General features: G+C 43.1%; 1 protein-coding gene across 2 annotated transcripts in view; it reads right to left on the reverse strand.

The window, feature by feature from the left end:
* The window catches only part of LOC120811217 (RNA-binding motif, single-stranded-interacting protein 3), an 89,491-nt gene that overhangs the window by 53,191 nt on the left and 11,680 nt on the right, over positions 1–24,620 (reverse strand). For both annotated transcript variants that reach the window (XM_040166460.2, XM_078094165.1), the window contains exon 2: positions 7,626–7,816. In XM_040166460.2, the coding sequence (XP_040022394.1) occupies positions 7,626–7,816 (191 nt within the window). The remainder of the gene's footprint in view (positions 1–7,625; positions 7,817–24,620) is intronic.

Below are 24,620 nucleotides of genomic sequence, written 5' to 3' on the forward strand. Positions count from 1 at the left end.
TCCAGGCACGGCCAGCTGGGAGGAGGCCCTGGGCAAGAGCCAGGACTAGGCTGAGAGATTACTTCTTCACACTGGCCTGGGGACGCCTCGGGATCCCCCCAGTCTGAGCTGATAGGGGCCCGCAAAAGAGAAGCTTGGGGTTCCCTGCTGGAACTGTTGCCCCCGCGACCCCGAACCCCGATAAGCGGTTAAGGATGAGATGAGACGACCATCGTGTTAACATTGTCATAGTGAGCATGTTGTCATGCTCGCAGAACAAAAATGTATTAAATCCAATTAATTACCTCATCTTCATCGGAGGCAATATTTGTAGGTGCAATTGCAAAGATATTCTTTGAAGTTTTAATTCAAAATAATTCCGATTTTCAGTTAGATTCTCTCTTTGCTTCTATCCATTCCTTTGTTCATTTCCATTCCAGATTTACCTGGGAGCCTCAGCACACAGACAGTATTGTCTAATAAATCATCTTACAGTAATCACTTGGCATCTGTATGCCACCCGATCCTCAAAGAGACAGACAACCTCCATACCTACGTACTCTCTGCCAACTTTGAATGTCTCCCCGCTTCGCTACCTTACCCTCTGTCTTACGCTTGGCACTTCCTGCCTCTCTCTTTGTCTCCTTCCTCTTATTCCTCCTTGCATCCCACTTTCAATTCTCCAGCTCACTGTTCTCAGAGAGAAGTTATTAATGTTTCTTATCAGACCGGCCTTTGAGTCCTCCTGGAAGGAGAAGGCGGTGAGAAAACAGAAAACTAAGACACAGGCTGAGCAGGTATGAGCAGAGACAGAGAGGAGGCTGCAAAAACACACAGATCGCTGGATCACTGCCGAGCTATGTGCGTGAGACTTTTTAATTCACGTCTTGCACAATGACTGAGTGGCTGGCCGTTTGCCTATCAAACAGATTGACAGGTTGACAAGCTGGCTGATGGCCACAGGTGAGGGATGGAGGCCTAGTCCCTCTTCCCTTTAAGAGAAAAGAGGGAGACAACTGGGAGGGAGACCGGAAAGATAGAGAAATCAGCAGAAAATACAGTGTGGGAGGTTGAACAAAAGAGAAAGGGAGAGCGAGTCGGAAGAATGAGAAATAGATGAGGAGAGGGAGGGCAGTCAGTCAAAAGATAAAATGAGACACTGAAGGCGAGGCGGAAGCGAGGTAGTCGGGGTGCGATGGAGAGATAGTAAGAGGTGTTTAATAAAGAAGAGATCATTTAGTTGTCAGCATCAGGAGAGTCTCTGTCAGCCAACTGCTTCTGTCAGAGAGAAGACGAGAACAGACTAGCTCGCCTGACAGCTTCACATCATACTCTATTGGGACAGAAGACTTTAGAAGTAAAGTCAGACAAAAGGCTTTAAAAGGCTTCGATCACAAACAACACGACAGCTGAGCAGCTTATGATCTTAAAATTGCTCGAGAAATCACTGCTTTTTTCTGACAATTTTCACACTTTTTCTCCGTCAATCGAGAATTCTTTTCGGGTATTTACAAATCCTCTGGTTTGTCTCAAACTAAAATCAAATATAATTTTCAATTTGCTTTGTTGTTTTTTAAAACCAGGGAATGTGGTAAACAAGGTCCTTGGCCTGCGGTCTGGGGAGCAATCCAACTGTTTCAGACTAATCGGCCACACGTATTCACAAAGACAAACACACACGTGGACGCACACGCAATGCAACAGCTCACATCAAAAAACCAAAGTAATCACGCACATTACACACACCATCTGGCAATACACAACTCTTTGTTGACTTCTGCCTCGGTGTGATTCAAACTGTGTGTGTGTGTGTGTGTCGATGCATGCGTGTGTGAATGTGTCTGGTGAGTTAGTATGACTGCACGACAAAGATCTCATGCGCCATGGGTGTTTTGGCAGCTTGTTTTTTCCGGCAGTAAAGTGAAACATTTCCAGATTGTTGCTATTTGTGTGTGCGCGATTGTGTGTGTGTGTGTGTGTGTGTGTGTAAGAGAAAGAGAGTGAGAAAGACAAAGAGAAAAGCCTGACACATTAGGAATCTTGAGAAAATATGATCCCGGTTGTCTCAAAATGGAAAACAAGTGTGGATGTTTAACATGTGACTTGTGTGTGTGTGTGTGTGTGTGTTGTTCTCACATCATGCCAACGGGTGTGACGTACAAGTATGAATCCACCTGTTTATTGTCTCGCTGCACAATCCAGCCAGACTGAAAAACAAAATAAAAGGAGGAGAGGAATCACACTTTGGCCTTGGGGCCAATTACCACAACTGCGTCTTCCAAAAATGTTTTTCCCTTTTGGACTTCTGGGAATCAGTGGTGAAATTCCATTTTATCCAAACAGCAAGAGCAACCTGCTGTTGAGGTGATGCAATGGAAGAAAGTATTGATAATAGTTCAGATGACAGAGTAAGGAAGCAGAGGAGAGCACGGAATAAGAGGCGGGAGGAAGTGCAGAAGGTCCCGTTAAAGTCCCGACTGGAATCCTCTCATTGATTCCAGCAGAAGCTGGAGCTAGTTGAAATAACTCCGACCCGCACTTGACCCAACGGCACGCATGAGACACTAATGAATACTATTCAAAGACTTACAACATAACAAGGAAGGGCTACACGGAGCCAGATGGTGATGGTTAGCACTTCTTTATTCCATTGCTCTGCACCGGCCCAAAGGAGACTGGAAATCAGTTCTCAAATGGATCTGGATATGGCATTTATTTCCGTTAGATGTAAATCATGACTAAAGAGACCATAATGGCAGTTAAGTGTGAGGACACAGTGAAGCAATTTTCCAACATGCTTGACAAAGTAATCTAGACCACAGCTCTATCTGCAGTTCAGCATTCCAACTTTTATTCCACTGATTTATAAATGAAGCGTGCTTGTCATGTTTAACTAGATGATATGGCGCCGAAGGTTTATTGCCTTTTTCTGCTCAGTCAATTCCCATAAAGATTGTCATTGTCATCCAGATGACACCAGGCTGACACAAAAAAAAGCCAATAGGTAATATGTGATCATGCAACTGTAGAGAGGAACACTTCTCCTGTGGTGAGAAATAATGCATTCAGGTTTTCTTCTGTTGATACATTTGCTGAAGTACTTTGTCAAGAAGCTGCTTTTATGTCATAAAGTAGCTGGCTCGCCTAACACCATCTAATCCCTTTGGTTTTATAAAAATTATACTGTTTTAAGTCCCATAAAACAGTACCAAGCAAGGGACGAACCTTTACGATAAGTTGTGTCTCTACTTCAACTCATAGAGACTCATAAGAATATCTTTTTTCTCCCAAAAAGAAACAAGTTTCCCAAAAAACAGTAGGACATCTAACATTGTTGGTATTTCTGTCTGAATGTCAACATGCGAGGGGGTAACGTGGATGCAAAACTCACAACATCAAAATGTTAGAAGTCTCGACACAATCTGGGTGCACCCTGGCTGCGTGTGTGTGTGTGTGTGTGTGTGTGTAACGTGTTAATGACAGTCCTCTGAGGGCCCCCAAAGCGTCAGATCTGTGTTTTCATTTCCTTGTGGAGCACCATCAGCCTATGGATGCTCACCGTTTGATGTCTACTGAACCACAGTTGCCACCCACAGCCACACAAACAAACACGCACTTTCCCTATTTCTATCTCTCCAGGATGTATGTGAGTGTACATATCTGGACGTTGTGTGTGTTTGAACGGTGCGCGTGCTCTCTCTGAGGCTGTGTGTCTGTTTCAGTGTGTGTACGGGTGTGTGTGTGTGTGTGTGTGTTTGCCTGCATGAGCAGGTTCGTCTCCGTGTGCGGTATTCCCTAATTGGGGATCCAATGCTGCTGTCTTGTCTCTTGCACTTCCCGTTTTTTCCCCTCGCGCTGCCAGTTAGACTCAGACAAACACAGAAGAAGAGACCGACAGAGCGCAATGCTTCACAAGTCTTCAAATTCCTTCACCGTGGTTTAACACGTTCAGGTGCTATAACAAAATGTGGTGTTGTGAGTGAAGAAAAGGCAAAGTGCAGTGAAATCAGAAGATAGCTAGAAGATGTCACTAGAAAGTGTTTATCTGCCGAAAAGAGATTTGCACTAAATCTGTAGCTGTGCTTTCCTCCGAGTCTGTGGTGCGTTCAGGCGTTGGTACAACCCTACCACACCGGTAGAGTGATTACAAGTACAAACATTAGCTTACATTTTAATTTTCTTATCCTTACTATCGTTTCATCTAATAATACTATGAGGTATGTGTGAACCTTTGACATAAAGAGTTATGTTGAACCAAATATCTCGGTATTGCTCTATTTCAACCACAACAGAGGAAAGACGTGTGTTTCAATGGATTTAAACTCCACTATTCCGCTGTCATAAGTGTTCATAGAGCTTTGTGATCCGAAGGGTCGGGTTGTACCAGAAAATAACGACTTTGCATACGAACCGAAAACGCCGGCTGAAATGCCGGTTGTGGTCGGGAGGAGTTTTGTCCATCATTTAAATGTGGGATGTGAGATGTGATACGACTGACTCTTAGCTTTGTTGCACCAGGCAAAGTGTGGGAAACATTTTTTTTATACTCTGCTTACTGGTGCATGGAGTTGGAAGACCACATGTAATTTCCAGAATAGGTTGTGCAAGTTATTTTTATTTTACTTTAATCTATAACGCTATATTTGAAAAATAAATTATGTTTCTGCCCCCGCCGAGAAAATATATTTGCTTGTTTGTTTGTTTTTTTATATCAAAGATCCAAGAAAGATGGATGGAAATGTGTGTATATCTAGATCGTCATGACAACTGGGTAAACTCCATCTGTTGATTCCGATGTGATTGAAAGCTCCTCAACGGCGCATGAATAGTCCTTCAGGTGGGCTTGTTTGTCGAACACTGTTCCCAGTGCATTTCTACACTTTCATCAACCAATCGTGTTACTGTTTGCCATCTTGTCATTTCCCCGTCTTTTCACCAGCGTTTTAAATCAGAAAGATGATTATATTCAAAAATGACTCCTACAAATAATTCTACTGCTACAATATAACGGTTTGAATTGTATTACTTGAATGTATTCTTGTCCACAGAGTTCAGCTCATCAACGGTTTCAGATTCATTCTGTCTTTGATGGATGGATGTGTGGATGTGTGGATAGGTGGATAGGTGGATAGATGGCTGGGTGGATAGATAGACGGGTGATAGTCAGTAGTAAGAGAGAAAAAACACATGTGGGTGTAAAGCAAGCGAGGTAGAGATAAATTGCCTTTGTGCTCCGCTTTAGATTCCGATCACGTTCTGCTCTGTCCCCAGACGTTAAAAGTGTGTCCATGGTTTTGGCGACCAAGGGGGTGATTGGAAATGTCAGCTGACAACAGCACTTTTCACTGACACTCTGAGAACTGGCACAGAGACAGGGGTGAGGGATGGGGGAAGAGTCGAGAAGAGTACGGAAGGAAGGAGGGAGGGAGGAAATGAGGAGGATGACAGACGGGGAAGGCAGAGGATGTTGCTGGTGGGTGGGTTTGGCTCACAAAAAAAGCCACGCTTGTTAACAATAAGCAGGAGGGTGATATTGAGTTTTAAAGAGTGTGTGAGTGTGTGTGTGTGTGTGTGTGTGTGTGTGTGTGTGTGTGTGTGAGCGTTGAGGGGTTGTCCTTCCGCTGGCCATTGTAACTGTGTCTGCATGTCATGTCAGTGAGTGACAGGAAACTGCCATTCAGTCTATTTCTGAAAGCCACAGAGAGTTGGAAACCCAGAGCAAAGACTGCTGCCCACCAGCGCACAGAGGCTCGCCCCCCACACTGACCTTTCCTAAATGTTACCAGCCACTTGGCACACTGACTGGGCCTCTAATGAAACTTTCATTGGCCCCATTTTTCACCCTGTTTTTCCAGAACGCCTCAAGGGCTGAGCTGAAATACAACAGGCTTGAACTGCAGCTGACACGCAGAAGGGCAAAGTATGGTGTGTGTTTGTATCTGTGTGCTCTAGTCCTTAAATTTTATTTTTATCCACCCTTTTCTTTATCCCAAAATCAATGAGATCAATTATAAATGTTGATGAGATCATTTAAAGCCCTTACCTGCGGAGTAGGTAATATATTTTTTTTCAAAATACATTTGATAATCAGGTATTAGCTGGAGACAACCAAACCCTCCCAGGGAGCGCCGGTTTATTGTTTGCATTACATTCTGTGGACTATTGGCAATTAAATCTGCAGGATCAGTTTATAACACAGAGGAAGAGAACAGGATGACAAGTAGCAAACAGCGAAAGTTAATGCAGTCAAGGTGTAACCAGGATAACCACATAATTCATCGACATGTTACCAGGAACTATTATACTGTCTTCTGGTGTAATACAAGCATGTTGTAAATGAGTCATGAGTATTTCTGAACTGATAGTAGGACGGTTATTAGAAGATTGAGTGTTTTTCCCTCTTAACCTATCCAAGTACTTTAATGCAGTATAGTATAGAAATAATTATGCTTAAGAAATTACAGTTTTATAATCTGCAGCTTTTGGTTACATAAAAATGAATTAGACCACTTTATCTTTATGTCTTGTGTCTATCCAATTTGATGAAAATATCATAAAATATTGTATAAATATAGAAATAACTTTTACTTTTGTATTTTCATAAATTTTATCTTTCCAATTAATTCTTTTTTACTGCATGAGCTGAACGACTGGAAGCTACAGAACATCTACTAAGTGGACCTCATGGTGACACTGCTTTTGTCTCAGGGTGTTTCCAGGGTAAACTTTTAACCTGAATGTTTACAGCGTTTTCTCTACAACACAAACCATATGTATTAAAACGAGTGCTGCCAATGCACCGCGTGTGGAAATCAGCACTGCAGGGTCAGAATGTAACTGCTTGAGAATAATGAAGATACGGCTTCACCAGCGTGAATACCACTGGATTTCAGTGCCAGGTGATTAGAGCAGTCTGGAGTACATCCAACATCCAATGGTTTGAAAACTGAGGATCCCTAGTTTGTGCTCCACCACGTATCAATTTGACGGTGTCCCTGTTATTGAAGGCTTCGCTGGTATTTGTCAACAGTTTGACAATTCTGTTCACATCGCTTTTAGAATGACATCTTATTCTATATAATAGGAAATCCTTATCCTGCGCCATTTCGGAAAATGTATCAAATGTTTTTGTATAGTATCTACACATCTCCCACAGTTGTACATGGTCCCTTTTAAAATTAAATAAATAATCACATCTCAAATTCTCCATTCAGCATTAAGTACTGAGTATTCATTTTACTACTATTGCGGAATGGAAAGACCTGCAGTTCTGTAAGATATTTCATACCATGTTTAAAACAAGTAAAGTCTCAAACCATTTGCATTAGATGTTATGGGGCTTGCTGCTGATTGACAGAAGGACGCGTGTGTCCGTTGTTGTGCAGCATGTGTGTGTGTAAATAACCTAGCGTAGAAGGGAGCGGATGGGTTAGGCCGAGCTGGGTTTTGTTTTTTCCTCTGCGGAAACGCACGGGGGTTGGGCAGAGGGGTCAAGAGCGAACCGCTGATTCTCATTATGAGCTGCTGTTGGTCTCACGCAAAACTAATTCCCAAAAGCTGAACTGAACAGAGCAGGAATGAACTGAACGTATCTGCAGAGCAAAGACGGGGTCCGATCGAGTTGAGAGGAACAGAGTAGAACTCACGGCTGGCAGAGTTTGATGAGGTCCTGGTCGGTGGTGGTGGGCGGCAGGCCTCTGATGTACAGGTTGGTTTTACTAAGCTGCTCCACTAGCCCTCCTCCATGACTTCCTCCTCCTCCTCCTCCACCTCCTCCACCTCCTGTGGTGCCAGGGCTGGGCGGAGCCATGGGCGGAGGGGGAGGTGCATAGGATTGCTGCAAAGATAAAGAGAGAACAAATGGGGGAGAGGTCACTTTAGATCACAACATAATGAATAGAAAAGCCTATAATGCCACCTTCTGTGTCACAACAGTAACCGATTTCCTAATAGCAAACATATTTTTTTCAATTTCTCTGCCTCAGTCCTGGCCATTCAACACGGAATCCCTCCACCAAACTCACAAAATCCTTTCAAATAATCTCTTGCTACATCAAATTTCACCCCAATATCTTGATTCAACAGGAAGCACATAAAATTAACGACCAGGATGCGTGTTTTTTGTAGTTTTCATTCTAATCACAAGTGTTTGGCAGCTTTGGTAAGAATGAAGAGGTTGACAAAGTGCCAGTGGCCAGAGGGCTCTGGACACGTGAACTGTCTAAACTGAAACTTAAAATTTGATAATTCAACAAGCAGTGGGATCACCTCACAGTACCTCAAGGTACTGTAAAAAAAAAAAACACAGATCACTACATTTACTGCGCTTTGAATGGTTTCTGTCAAAGATCTTATGATGGGCGTACAAACCAGAACAGTGAATGTTTAATCCCGGCCTGGGACCTTCATCACCCCGAACTCACTCAAACGTTTCCTATCGGCCTCCACCGTCCAATTACACAGCTCAATGTTGACTAAACAGCTAAATAAGAAGACAGTTTCTGGCAGGGAAGAAGGGCAGCGAGAGGATTAATGAGTGTTTGGATGATGGTTCAGGATGCACAACCTGCCCGCTGCTTCAGACAAACTCTTGGATTTGGAGGAACTAAACAACCCTGAAGGCCAATTTCACCACAGCACTCAAAAAGTTCTGCCTTGATGTTTGGAGCAAATCCGGGGAAACTCTGACGACACAGAAACCCTCCTCAGCACTGGCAACGCTGTGGGGAAGCGGATGAAGCTAAAAGGCCCGCTGCCCTTTGAGACGATCACAAGCCCGTCGCACCACAGAGACACACGGGGGGGAAAAGGAGAGACAGGTGGGATGCGTTTGTGTGTACACGGACGCTAGCTGTGTGAGCTTGTGTGTGTGTGTGTGTGTGTGCAGCAGTAAAAGGAAAAAGGCGCCTGTGTGAACCGGAGCCATTTACTGTGCGCTGCCTTACGCTATCGGCCTAGAATGTGCCGGTACACTTAAACAACAACGGGACAAAGTACCGAGATGAAAAAAGGGCTTCTCTGGGTAATGCTTCATTTCATGGCTGTGACAAATACAACCTTATATTTGAAGTTACCACTAAAAACAAACATTGTATTCGCCGTTTGGTAATATTTCTGGAGTATCTACCAACACAGTGTCCACTGAGGACATGTTGTCCATGAATATCAAATGTGCTCAAATTGACTCAACCTTAAATAATTAATCAAATCAAGATTCCATTCTGTAACCATTACAGTGATTAATCAAGAAAAACGGTAAACATTTAGTTGGTTCCAGATTTACAAACTGCCTTTGCCTTTGCCCTAAATCATTGAATATATTTGGGTATAAATGTTGGTGCAAGCTGATTGGCTCTGTTAAAGTGTGATTTTATAGATCAAACTATGAATAATTATTATTATATACAATAGCATTCTAACATTTTAACAATGACAGTACCAACATGTGGATGTTTAACTGGTATAACGTTTATTACCTGTGAACATGCTCAAATTCACTTGTTAGCACTACACATAAAGAACGGCAGGACGATATTTTTGTCAAAAAGAAAGAAGAGTATTCAGCATCACAAACAACCACACATGGATATCAGACATCCACAGACTTGGAGATGATGTGAAGAAGTGAAGAAGAAGAAAACTCATGAACGGCTGTATTTCGTAAGGACCCTTAAGACAAAATTCCTCTGCCAAGTTCCTGTCAACTTTTTCAGGGCAGCAATAGAATTGTGCATTGTGACTACAAACAATAAAAACTGGCTTGGCCAGACAGGAAGGCTCTATAGCGGTTGATTAAAACCACCCAGAAGATGATTGGCACCCATTTACTGAGATTCAGTGATATTCTTATATAACATCGCATTGTCGTTGGATAGCTAAGCGGTTAATCAAAGACAAACGCACAAAGACTCCAAAACATCTTCTTTCCTGTCGCTGTGAGACTCCTTAACTCATTCATCACCGTTCATATATAATATGAATTCTTCGTTTTCTTTTGTATTTAGCAAAATGGGACTACAAAGTCAATTTTGGTGTGCAACCCTGACGTTAAACAACAAAAGCCTTGGCTTATTAAAAATCTGACCTTTTGATGGGGCTCAAAGAAAAGTTAATGGATCCACAAAAGTTATTACACTTCATCCTGCGGGTAACATGAAGGTAAGTGCCAAAGTGAACGGCAATCCATTAAAAAGAAAACCGAATAATAAAACAAAACACGTCACCCAGCGGCTCACCAAAGTCATTAAATGTACCGCATGTACGTATGCGTAAAAAAAAAATCCATTTCAATCCATCCAATAGTTAAGATATTTTACCACTGGCCAAAATGATCAACCAAACTAAGTCAGGCATCAGCAAAGTCCGGAGGGTTCATCCTCTGGGGACAAGTCATTTCCGATATTCTGCACAGCCTCACAGACCCTCCAGGCTGCTTCCATTCAGAAAACCTTGTCACATCCTCAGAATACAATTGAAAAGTCTTAATTAATGTACTGAAAAAAGTCTCACGACTGTAAAGATTGAGAAGAAAAAGATCCAACTCTAACATCATGAATCATTAAAGATTTTTTTTTTGTAATGGTACAAAGTGAGCGAAACATGCAAATTCAACGTTCCTCCTGAGTAGCTGAGAGGTGGGTGATTTGTACCAAGAGGTGCGTGTACATTTTTGCATCTGGTGCCTGTGATCTCGATAATGGAAACCTTGATACTTCAAAGCCCGACCTGTGTCGAGGGCTGTTTTGATATGGGCCTTTTAACAATTGCTTTGTTTACCGACCGCCTCTGAGAGATAACATGGATACATGTTTGATGTGAAGAGTCAGATACAGAAAAGACCCCCAGCTGAAATCTGAAAGAGGAACATCCCTAAGCTCCAACATGGCGAGGAAAAGACCCCAAACATACCGGCACATTGGAGTCAGGCGCGCACACAAAACAAAACTGGAGGCATTCACACACACACACACACACCGTCGGCCTTATCTACTGTATGTACAGTCATTTCATTCCACGCTGATTTGTAGAGGAAAATGGCAATTTTTCCACTGACACATACTGAGATGTCCGAGTATGCACGAACGTACAAAATCCCTCTCCTCACTCGCTGACACAACACACACACACACACCTGATCAAAGGCCTTGCCCGGGGAACCTCTTTTAGCCAATTTGTGCAGCTGTCAGGGCCAGGCCGATAGTGAGCTCTATTTGTAATGTGTCAGAGGCTGTGATAGGGAAATCCTTTGAAACATTAAACTCGCTCTCTCCCTCTCTTTGGCAGCATGCTTTCTCCTCTCTCCTCCCCCTCTTCCTCACTGTCAAACTCCACTCCACCATCGCTCAATCTCTTGCTCCTTTCACCTCTATCCTTGCACTTCCCACATAGTTGCTCTATATATCTCCCTTCCTTCTCTTTTCTTTCAAGTTCCTCTCTTCTACGGATTACTCTGCGGTCGTGGAGTGTGTGGATTGAAGGCTGCCTCTCAGCTGGCATTGTTGACACATTTAGAACGGCGGAGAAACTCGTGCAGTGGGGGGTGGGGGGGGGGGCTCAGAGGCAGCGGCACAAACTGTCACAGCGAGCAAACACAGTCCCCGGGTCCTCGTGGATTTCGTGCACGGCTGGGCCTGTGAACAACGACACGCTGCGAAGCGTCTCCGCGCGGCGGCATACGTGTGCCTGCTGATGACTGGCTGATTAGCGTACACTTGTCTGCATGATCAAATGCAAAGAGGGTCACTCGATGGCCAGATAGAGTCTTTAAAATATCTCAGTATTGAATCCAATATATATTCCATATCTATTTCTTTGAAAAAACTGCTGCTTCAGGTCTTATTTGGCTTATTTTCAGTTTAAAAAGCTGGGTCACTAATGGGAAATGTTTAAAAAGATAAAAGAAAAGTGTTCATCATCTCCTATCCCATAACTGACTGCAAAACATTCCTCTTCGATTAAGCAATATTATCCAAAACAGGTTGAAATAATAATGTGATATTGCACCACAGCTCCAATAACTTCGACCCTTTTGGACTGTTCGGATCTACGTTTCCTCAACACTGTCGAACTGGTTTGCTCTCAAAATGTAAGAGGAATTTGTGTGGATTTACTTGCAACACAAGTCTGTCCGTCTTAAAGGCAGCTGCAACCGGGTCGGCACCTAAACGACATCGATACACATCCTGCCAAGCCCTGAAAACAGATTGCAATGAGACACACACGCACGCACACACACACACACACACACATACACAACTTAGTTGTTTCCAGGATTCCTGTAAAAGTACATTGACCTTGCTGAGGTCGGGTCTCTGCTGTTTTCTTTCAGCAGAAACGATGTTTGTTATTGCATACTGAGGCGCTGGTGTCGCAGTGTGTTGCTGTCACATCGGTGCATATTTACCTTGGTTTGAGCTAGACAGAGATGCGGATAATAAAAAAGACACCCACCATTACAGTAATGGCCAACAAAGAGTCCATTCATCTGGTGCTATGACTATAAAGCTCGTCCCTACATTTAACAAGGCCTTTCTCTGGCAATGTGCTCCTCCATGTGCATTTAATATGATGCAAAATAATGTTTCTCACTAATGTGGGAGTGTATGCGGAGCCATTAACGAGGATGAAACAGAGCTGTATTCAGTGCGAGTCCATTATAGATGAAGGGATGGAAAGAGCCACTGAGGGATGGTAGAAAGGAAGGAGGATATTTGAAAACAAGTTGCAGAGTCCCAGAGAGGAGTGAACTCTGGGTGAGAGGTAAAAATGAAGGGATAAAGAAATGGGAGAGAGGCGGAAAAAACAGACGGCGGTGAAGAACACTGCAGAGAGATGATGAAGGCTGAATACGGGAAATGAGTGGGAAAGGCTAGAGGAAGGGATAATGGAGAAAGGAAAAGGGGGGGGCATGGGAGCCCGGGTCGGTCCGGCCTCTTCTGATGCTTCCTGCAACACAGAGGAAAGAATGCGGGCTATTTTTGGCCTCAGCGCTGAGATTGTCTCCTTTTCTCTTTGCCTCTAAACACAGCAGCGGAAGGGTTCAAGGAAGAGCGCATGAATACGTCGGGATGGAAACACGGCTCCCCCCAATACACCTTACTCGTTCAGAGATTACACCAGCAGCTAAATTAAGCCTCGGCTACTGCTTATGTTGGAAATGTCGAAAAGGCAACTAATGATCTTTTCAGGAATTTACTAGAATAACTTGATGGCCAAACCGTCGTGTGCAGCCCTTGTTGGAATGGAAGATGCGGCCTCAGGGTGCTGCAAACACAATGCGGAAAATAAATACTTTACATGAATAAAAGAAAGGAGTGAAACACATCTTTGTCAGGGGAAGAAGTGAAGGAGACGGCAGCATCTCCGGTTGATACTGCGTACAGGTACAAATGGCCTTCTTGGAGACGAGCCTAATGATACCCAACACTGGACACATACAGATTTCCATCTGTCAAGTTGAGGCATGTGAAGGCTAAAGCGAGCTGTGACTAGTCTGGAGAGTAAATTATATGTGTGGGGAAATCAAACCTGAGAGTTATTTAATAAAGTCCTACCAAAGTCCAGTTGCTGAAGAAGCAGATTTGCAGTTCTGGCCACTGATGAGCAAGTGGCTTGCATTTCAGGCAATCGCACTCAGTGTCTGCATGTCTCATTAATGCAGATACTTTTAAACACCTCTTTTCATGCCTATTAGAGTAACGTACCTGAATAAATCTGCAGTTAAAATGCATGGCAAATATTAGTCATCGGACAACATACCGCACCAACCGCTTTATTTTATAAGTGTAATACTAGATTTAACCATAGCCCAGAGCTAATACAGACATAATTATTGTAATTTAAGTCTGCTGAAGTTTGCAGACACTGAGTTTGTCATGGCGGAAATAACTGGATATCATGTTTGACCAGAGTGTCTGTGAGTTTCATCAGACTCGATTTCAGATGCTTGTACGGTCAATCGGAAGGAAAAAAAGATCACTTTAATTAGGAAGGCAGAAAGTGCACCAATCAGAATATTGTCTGCATGGCCTATTTTTTTTCCTCAACATCAGACGAACATTGCTGCGGGAAACCACAACATTTCTACCGATTTAGCAGTAAACCAGTATATCTAACAGTACCGCGTAGAACTGGTTCTGAAAATAGAGTCTTTGTACCTGCGTTTTGGTGTTAGCGATGCGATGAAGACGCTTACGCAAATGCTGATCCCTCTTTCTGCTGTTGGAGTCCTGTGATGTCCACCTTTACATTTGATGTCTTTCCACTTTGTCTCCTCAGTCTTTTTTTGTATTTTTCAACCCATCCTAATATCCTCTCCTCTCCTCCCATAATATCTTTCCCAAATAACTCCCCTCGAACCCCCCGTTTTTTTCTCTGCCTCTCCAGAAGATCAGGTTGTCTAGGTTCTCCCAGTGGAACGCCATGTTCCAGTCCTTTACCCCTCTCTCTTATTAACATCAGCAACAAAAACATCAACGGCACTTGTACTGTTATAAACAAGTTGCACAAACATCCCAGGGGTACATTGAGTTTGGGCTGCTGACTGACATGGTGGGAGATAAGCAGATGATGGAGGGGCTGCTGTGACGCTGCTGAACTCTCACAGAATTCCTGTGGATGTTGTTGAGAAGATCTCAGTGATGGGAAGGGCGGCCATGCGTTTGCAGGGCAGGCTATTTAGCCTGAGATTGATTTTAATCTGTGTTAGCCTGAACGGCTATTGTTCTTGGGGTCAAGGCTGTGTGTGTGTGTGTGTGTGTGTGTGTATGTGTGTGTGTGTGTGTGTGGGAAAAAGACTAAACCACTAACACGAGGTTTTGCAATGACGGTTTCTATATTTATGTATACTCTGTGTGTGCATGTCTATCTGTTCCCATTATGTATTTCTGTGGATTCATTCTGCGTTTGTAAAAGACAGTTCTTCCAAGAAGGAGCTAAAAAACAGTGGAAAATCATTCCACTGCGTTGTACACCGAAACTTACCGCCAGGAGTGTTCTTTCAACTTTTTTGTTCCCCAAAATTGTGCTACATTTTTCTTTTTTAATTGAGTGACCTCTAGCATACAACTTACAAAAAGGGGGAAGAATGCATATTGAAGCGGAGCTTTGCACAAAGCTCTTTTATTATGTATATTTATGCAAATGATTAATTAGTTTATTCAAGAAAGTCTCACTCGCTCCTCCTCTCGTTGCCCCCTGGTCAGTGCTTCAACCGTGCAGTGTGCATGATGAGCGGCAGCAGACAGGGTCTCGCAATTGGTTTTTATATAAAACTACATAAAAGTATGCAGGCTTCATTGTTCTTTAGTAACTAAGTAAGTTTAAACCCAAGAAATGTTAAATATTGAGCCTCAACTTCAGCAGCAGTTCTCTTTCGATGCAAATGAACTCCTCATAGGTGAACTATATATTCCTACCTGCAGCTCATCGTCTAGCAGCGCTCACGTCCTGCTCTACTAAGTATTCTCCTAGCTTATTAATACTGTAATATCTTTCTTCGCTCTCATGTCCATCACCTCAATTTTTCCAGTCAAACATTTTGCCTTCCTCCACCTCCAACATCTCTTCATCTATTGTGTTCAACTTTATACTCTTTCTCTCATTCCTCTGCTGCCGACTGCCGCTGCCCTTTCTTCTTTTTCTGGTCCATCATCTCTCTTCCTTATGTCTCATATTTTCCTCATACCCCCCCTCCTTCCTCCTCCCCTCTCCTACAACACCGTGCAGGAGATTAAAATATGAGGAAACAATCAAGCTCTGGCTGATTTGCATATGAACAGGGGGCCGACGGGCGACTACAGAGATGACAACAGAGCCCTGGAAATCCACCGCCGAGCTTTTTTGAAATCCCAGGAATGACTTTTTAAGCGTACTTTGTCGAATGAGACAGAGCCTTCCTCTGCCAGTGCTTTCACGCAGTCAAATTACCATCAGAATAAGAGAGCATAAGAAGACGACAGAATGCTTATATAGCGGTAGGTCAAAGAATGGAGACTATAGAATAAGTGTGCAGACAGAATAACGCTTCTCCTCGGCAACAATGAGAAGCTGGAAAGATAGCGGGTGTGTGTTGGGTGCATGCGTTTGTGCCTGGGTTCCTCTTCTTACAGCAGCTGTGTAAAACTGAAAAGATAGTAACTGGCAGGACCGTTTGCAATTGTATCTTTAGGGGGTCTACTTCCACTAGCATTGAATTAAAATGTCTTTAAAAGCATAGCCACATGTTAAGATGTTGGGGATTCCATTATGCTGGTAAAGTCTATTGCAGAGATGGAAAGTACGGAAAAGCACGAAACATAATAAAACATATCAAATGAAGCAAGAGCTAAAATAGTAATAAAATATTTCTGTAAAAATGTGACAAACCACTAACACTTATGCAGCTGGAAGTTAGCTAGCATAATAAAGAAAATGTACTATCCTCACTTAACTACCTGACTACCAGCTAAGGCAGTTTATTAGCTTGTTACAAGGAAAATATATAAAGTGACCAAGAAGAAGCTTACAGCCTTCTTGGAAGACTTTCAATTTTCATACATTTTTGAGTCAAGAAAGCCTTAATTGAGCCACAGTGTACCGTACGCCGGTTTACAAATTAATATGGATCTCCTAGCTAATCATCAACCAACTTTTGGTGCTATCAGTTCTAACAAACGTTTGCGCGTCGGGCATACCATTATTGACGATAAAGTACAGCCTCTCGTACCTTATTGCTTAAATACGGTACATATCAATTATAAAATGTGTGTTTGCAATCAACCACAGGATACCGCTGAGCTGTATTATATAACAAATCAACATATTACATGCTAATAGAAGTCATATGAGAACGCAGTAATTGAGGTCATGTCACTGAGCTTTGGAAGCCAACAGTGACATGTGACGGCGTATTGGCCGTCTGCACGTATTCCACTCGTGACCCTGCACGGGTACTTCAGGGGTTAGCGGTTATTTGACCTGTTCGCAAAGCAATGCGGCCGCGTCAATGCACCACTACGGTCTCATCTAATGTAGTAACAAGCTTCAATACGCCTCTCTCCTTCAGATCAACCAGGTCGGATTCAAACACACTGATCTTCACCTTGCCTGTTCTCAGGGTCACTGACAATTCATTATCACACTGCTCCCTTCAACCACTGTGTCCCTTTTCCCTTCCGCTTTCTCTCTCTGCTCTAATTAAATTCCTTCATCAAATTTGAGAGGAGCAAATATTCGGGGAAGCAGAGAGAAAGAGGGAGGAGCAGAGGGATGGAGGCGGGGTGGAGGAGATGAGAGTGAAAGAGCATATTGACTGGAATCCAAGCCTGCTGACTGAGATCAGATGATGAACTGAGGATACCTAGGGGGGGAAATCCATAACAAAGCATCGTAAAAAGGGTGAAGCTCAGTCAATCATTATGTTATTTATTCTCAGTTTGAAGATGAGAAAGAAACGTCTAAGAAAAACGTGGCAGAGATGAATACATAACACAGCTAGACTAGAGGCACAGAAATATGACACACACACACACACACACACACACACACACACACACACACACACACACACATGACATGAGCAGTGTGGCTGGATCTAATTGGCAGTTTCCAACCCTTCACAAATTAAAACCAACAGTTGCAACAACCCAACAACAGGCACAAAGAAAACCAATAGTATATATTCAGACAACCAAGTTAACAAATTTCAATATCAACACCAAGGTAAGTGTTCCCCTGCATAGCTCCCAGCTCAAATATTTCTCAAATCGAAGGAGCCAATAATATTAGTGGGCATAACAAAGTTGACTGAATGTCTGTGTTTTTGACGATAATATATTTTACATTTTTAATATTATCTTTTTTTAAACCTCTTAAACGTTGAAAAAAAATGATAATTCAGAAATGCACCCATACTATACTGCTGAAAAGAAACTCCTTTATATTCTGTGCACAGTGTTCCAATAGTATGTTAATACAGTCGACTGTCAAAACAAATTGCATCTGCATAACGACGAGCCGCTGGACCATTATGATACAGTGAGGGGATGCCGCACAATTTTCCACAGGAAATTCCATTGGCTGGAGTTCTAAATGACAACGTGAAGTAAACTCTGTAATAAATGCATTTAGGTCTTTTAATCATCATTCTAAATCTCCCTTCCCTTGTCCATAGTGAGATGATACTTGTACACTCATATCTATAATTCAAAATCCAGTATTGAACAATTCATCAAAGCAATGAAGAGACTTCATTTTCCCGTTAAAACAAACAGTCGGCGTATTCACTGCTGAGACAGTTTGTGTGCCTGCCTTGATTTAAAAGCCTGATCGAATTACCTGGAAAAGGTTAAAAGTATCCATTACTGGATAACATGCGTTTACTATTGAACAGAGGGGGAATGAGGGGAAACGCAGCTGCATAGAGAAACAATCAAGCCCAACTGTATCCTGGAGGCATCAGTGAACAAAAGTATTCAGTTAAATATCAGATAAATATCCCAGTGAAGAGAAACAAGTTACAAGCATGCAAAAAGAATATGCTATGCTGAGGAAACATAATTCTACATTTGCCATTTCTTTTCTTTAAGCTCGTGAGAAGATGAGTTTGGATTGTATAAATCCACCCATCATTTTCTAGAGGTTGTAAGAGTAACTAGTAAATAGCGAAACAAAAAATATTGCAGAGAATAAAAAATAGAAGCGAACGAAGGCGGAGAAAGAGACGACGTTGTGACTGAAAGGCCGCAGGTTGGGGGAAGGTTGCAGAATAAGAATAGTAGAGGAGGGAGGAAAAGGCCACCAGAGAGGTCACTTCTGCTGTTAATAATTTATCCTTTAAGAACCAGTCGGAGGCTTTAATTGGTGCTCTGGCTTAATCCTGAAGCAAACATACACAAACACCTTGGGGAGCCTCTGAGCAGCTGTGCGCCCGCTAAATTGGCTACGGTGTGTAGTGGCGGCAGCATCGAGTTCCCTCCAGGTACAACACAGTCAGCCAAAACAGCAGCAGCTCGCTTGACAACCCTGTCTCATGAATCTGGGCGTGACACTTCTATCCGTCTCACGCTCGCCGTCACGCTCTCAGAACAAATCTTACGGCAAATCAAAGCGACAAGACATTAGTCCCCTCCTACGGTTGTTAGCTAGATAAACACTTGGCTCACTACAGTAGTAATCTGCGTTTAGCCGAGGAAGCCGCTGAATGCAGCATTGGGGGCTTTTGCGTGACTTGGGATTAAAGTCATTCATTGATAGAAGGCTTGATTTTGCATAAAGAACACAGACAGGCTGTGAATGAAACGAGCATTTTCAGGACTCAAGGCTTAACTACGGCTTGATTTATCAGGGAATAATATTATTGTAATAGCTCCATAAAAGACATTTGTTCTCATTTCTTATACAGTAAGAGTCTTTTCATTTACCGTAGCACTCTTCGTCGATATGAGTGAAGCTGAAGAAAACAATGATGACAATTACAACAGAATAGATCACTACATTACTACATTAAATCATTTGACACAACACTTTTTTTTTGACTATAGTAATTAATGTATACATTACATGCCTCCGTGTGCAGACAGGCATCATTCAGAAGGCAACTTGAAGTCAACAAATTGTGGGTAAGTTTTCTGCATGTGAACCCCGTAAGATAAAGCGGTAGAATATTGGAGGGCTAAATCAAGGGATGTAAAGCTTAAAAAAAAGTTTGAGGGACAAAATTGAAGACGGCGTCATTGCTTCCTTTCTTCATCTTTACTGAAGTTGGTCTGGTTTGTATGTTTCTGATAACTGATTTAAAAAGAAAACATTCGCTGCAATTAAACATTCATCTCTCACAACATTGACCTCACTAAACAGCGTCCAGCTGAGGACACTCTGGCAGCATCTATCTGTGCCTGAAGGTTGATGAGCACATTTACCGCCCCCATATCCTCACACATCAGCTCCGTTGGTGAGATGAGCACTTCATCCCACGGCTGATCCGAAGGGACACCCTGCTATCTGCATCATATCACATCGCATGCACTAATACCCAATCTTTATTTAAAAGAAAGACATTCTGGCCAGATATGACACTCACTGTATGTATGAGCCATTGCCTCATTTACAAAATCAAGGTCTCATCATGTTCTTGCCAGATCGCCTCTCAACGTCAAAATAAACAAAGATGTAGTCGTATTGTACAGAAAACTATTTGTTTCATTATAATGCAACTGCAGGTGAGATGGATGTGTCAAAGACATTAACTTTCAAATAAGATACTTTATGTGTTCAGTGATTATTATTCTGAGCAGCAGCCTAAAACTCAAGGGAATCCAAGAGTCCGCCGAAAAAAACACCACTCAGTTGGAAAAAAAGTTGTATTGTATTTCACCGGCGTCTCCCGCCGCATAACTATGAATCTGTATCATTTCATTTCAAGTCTATCAGTTCTAAACAAACATCCCTTTTTATATTTGAAATGTTATATGAGCATATGTTATAGTGGTAGGACAATAACCCACAGAGTGTGAGGCTGCGTTATTGTGAACTGCATTTCCACCGACATAATTCAATTTCCAATTTGAGAAAAAAAAAACTAGTCCAGAGAGTTTTTGCAGTCCAAAATCACCCAGACAGGGGGGTTATCAGCTAGACCCCTGCACAAGGAGTATACATAGCGTCCCCCAAATCTCATTGTACCATGCAATGTCACTGCACATTAGCTACGAGAGGGATTACCCTTCCTTGAAAGTAAAAGAGGGCGGGAGGGAGCTACCGACTGGAGTAACAGAGGGAGGAGAGCGATGAGCCTAGGGGAAGGGGACCGTGTATGTGAACACATGCTGGTACGTACAGGTAAGTGTGTGGTGAATATAAACTAGTTGATTCCGTGTCATGTGGAACTGCATTTTGCCCCGACACACACACACACACACACACACACACACCTTCTCTCTTCTGTTCCTATAGTTCCTCCCTCTCTTCTTTGTCTTTTGTGCCACTGGTCATGATAATCTCTAAATCTTGATTTGGCTATGCCTATGAATTATGTAAACACACACACACACACGCAGCTTATCTATGGATGGGAAATTGAGCTAGGTTGGCAGACTGAGACCAACAGCTTGTGGCTGTACTTTTGAAGCAAGAGTCTGCCTCCGATGCTTCGTCTCGTTTCGCCTCTCCACGTTTGTCAGCCCCATTTCCCTTCTGTCTGGGTTTGCCACTCAATCTGTAATCCTGATGGCCTTCCTGTCTCCGACTGACCGCTGTGTGTCCAGATTTCAAAATCTGTGTGACTGTCTTTCAGCTTTTCAAACAACGCTGTGTCTCGTCGGACTACAAAACTGACATGATCTATTGCGTACGTAGCTCAGAATTTGTTTTTGTTTTTCTTCACAACGTAAAATGTCAAAAATCGTCCTTGGGCACGTACAACATACACCCGCAACAATAAAATGTGATAGAGCAAGGGTCATTGTACCAGAGCTCTCATGATATATGTTTAAGAAATAAGTCAAAAGAGTAATTGCTGAGAGCAATTTCAATGAATAGTGTGGAGAATATATGATGACGGGAAGGTAACATGTATTTGAGAAATCAAAATGTTTAGTGTACAATAGGGACTGCTATAACAGAGAGTGAAACCACTCTATTCTTATGAGCTTATTCCAGGAGTGCTTCGTATTCCCGCCCTTCACCTCTCTCCCTCATCTGTGCCTCAGTCCCCCTCTCCGCTGATCCTCTTCTTTGTTTCCTCTGCATGTCCTCTTTCGCTGCGCTTTGACTTATTTGACCGAGCGTCCTCTGTGGGTGTACAAACCACCAGACCCCTCCTCCAGACTGTCACTGCCCCGCCTGGTGTCCCGTGAAAACAAGTTGGGCTTTGGGCCCAGATGGGGGGAGATCCGTGTCATTATGTACCGTCCGGTGTCGTGTGATATGGACTCGCCGTATTTTTCATGTACCTGCCTCTCAACTGTGGGTACTCCTCAGCCCCTGTGTCCCATAACAAGGGATATCAATTGATACATTGACTATTTGAAAACAATCCCTTGGAGTAATTTAGCGCCAACAACTTTGGTTGCAGTTTCACCTTTGTCTTCTTCGTATTTAATCCATCAAGGTCCTTTTAGAGTATTGCAAAACTAAAGCGTGAAATTCAGCCATCAATATGATCAGCTTTAACACAAAACCATTGTAAGACGTATTGGACACTGGTGTGGAAGCTGGTGGCAAAGCTATCGGCTTCGGAATGTTAAATCCCTCAGACTCAAGAAAACAACAGCATCCGATTACATCTGCAATCTCTTCATCTTCTTTAGTTATGGTGTATCATGTATGCTGGCGGGTCTGTCTGGCTGAGTCTTCCACGCCATTGGAGAGAAAGACAGCGAGGACTGAGAGGGACCTCTGCTGAGAGGATAATTCGGGGGTTGGTATTGGTAAGAGGGCTACAGTCAGTATTTTCTGTCACAGCGGTGCACTGAATGCTCCTCCTGTTGTACTCAGCGCCTCCACTGCATCGAACCCAGCAGTTGGCAGCTGCTGTATATGTGTGTGTGTCCACACATCATCTTATACATACGAATACCAATAAATGCATACATTTAAATACTTGTTGTCCATCTCATTTTGCGTGAATGCATGCTCAACTTACTCACTTAACAATGGGAAGAAACGTTAAAGGTGCTGCAGAAATAATGGCGATTATAATAGGGGTGTAAAAATGGAAACGTCCATATATCAGGTACTGTGCGTGTATGATGGATCTGCTGCTGCCGCAGATTTTAATCTATATATTAAATGATGTTATAGTATGCATGTGAAGATGATTTCAACAGTGTCCTCCTGACTGTTAATCCAACAGTACATGTGACAGCAGTAACCCCCAGAAATACACACGGACGTGCCAGCCCTAAAAACCATATCAATCTTTGATGAAAAAACTGCTTTTAATGTACTCGAGCACTTCTGCATCGATGCCCCGTTGTGCACATTGCATTTGGAACAACTTCTTAATGGGAAAACTACACAGTGTTTCCCCTAGGTTTACAGGGGGGGGGTCGTGGGAGGGTAGTAGTCGTGACACCCCCCCACTGATATAATGGGGGGCAGGGGCAGGGGGAACACTGACTGACTAAGTAGGCCTATAGATGCACACATGGTCTATGCACCATACATAAGGCCAGACAACATGTGCATACGAGCAAACAAGCACGAGGAGATACTGCCTCCCCAGTGCCTTAATTATTCATACAGGAAGTTAAATTAATGAAATATGTAGATTGCTGCTGTACCACATGTAGCAGACTAATGTCTCTGTCTCATCCAATTTGTTCAGCACAAATGTCAGCATAGTGGCAGAGTTTGAGCAGCACTGAACAGAAAAATTGTGATTTAGCATTGGTTTCCGTTAACTGTCACCAGCTGCCAAAATGTGACAGCCAAGAGACTCCTACTCCTTCAGGTGTGTTTTAAGCACCGCTTTGTTAATAATAAAAGCTGGGTGATTGTTAAACCTGACTGCACAAACACCCTGCCAATACCGGAGATGCTTCTGGCCTCTAAACCTTGGCTAAAGAGCAGTGGGACATATTTTCAATACTAAGCAGTAGGAAAGATTACTTTTTTAAATGTTACCACTAGCAATACCTCTTTTGATGCTGTTGTGTTGTCTGTTTAAGTTGAAACCAGCACACCTCAAGCATTTTAAAACACTTGAAATGTTATTTTTACCCTCAACAGTTTTACCCTGCAGATGGAAAGACCAACATAGAAAGACAGTTCTGCTTACAAATCATCCAATGAACTGTGATTGTTGGAGACTACTTTGACTTAAACAGTGGGGGGGGGGTCTGTTTGGGGAAGCTCGAACGCGCAGTAATTCAGCCTCCTGCTGGCAGAAACTGCAAGATGTTAAGTACATTAAAGGATTGACAGAAAAAAACAGCTGAAAATTCTGTAATGTACTTTCCATCTCCCCTCCAAAGAATCGGTAGAATTCAGTGGGGACGCACACGCCACCTGTCTTCAGTGGCACTTGGTCACACTCACTGTGCACAGCGAGCGATATTGCAGAGATGACGGACATGTGATTAGTGTCCTCGCTGCCTATTATAGGGCCCGCGGTGGCTGTGCCAATCTGCACCAATACCAGCACTAGAGCAACTGCATCCAACAGTTGCACATACAAATCCCAACTTGAGTGTGTGTGTGTGTGTGTCTCTCACACACACACGCACACGCATGCACTCAGTCGAGAGTGCGCTGCAAGACCGGGCAGTATAGCCCGGCCTCAGTAGTGTGTGCCAGCCTAATCTAGTCAGGCCTTTTATCCCATCGTCTCCCTCCACTTCCACTTAAATCAACACTTCACTGAGAGCTACAAAGCTAGTTTGCACCCTCGGCACACGCGTGCACATGGGCAGGAACGCACGGGCACACGCTTCACTTCTCCCCTTACGTTGTTAGTCTCTGTTTATCTCTCACGTTGGCACTCTCCCCCTCATCTCTCTGCGTCTCAGGCACCGGCCCACATCGCACAGCACTCTCACGCTCACACATTGGCACAAACTGGCGGTCACACCCCAAAACATACTTGCACACAACAAACTCTCACACAACTTTGAAAGAGACTGGTAGTCTCTGAGGGGAGCCGGCAGTGTGAATGAATAGAA

This window comes from Gasterosteus aculeatus, chromosome 20 (genome assembly GCF_964276395.1).
Source record: "Gasterosteus aculeatus chromosome 20, fGasAcu3.hap1.1, whole genome shotgun sequence".
In the NCBI taxonomy this organism is placed as follows: Eukaryota; Metazoa; Chordata; class Actinopteri; order Perciformes; family Gasterosteidae; genus Gasterosteus; species Gasterosteus aculeatus.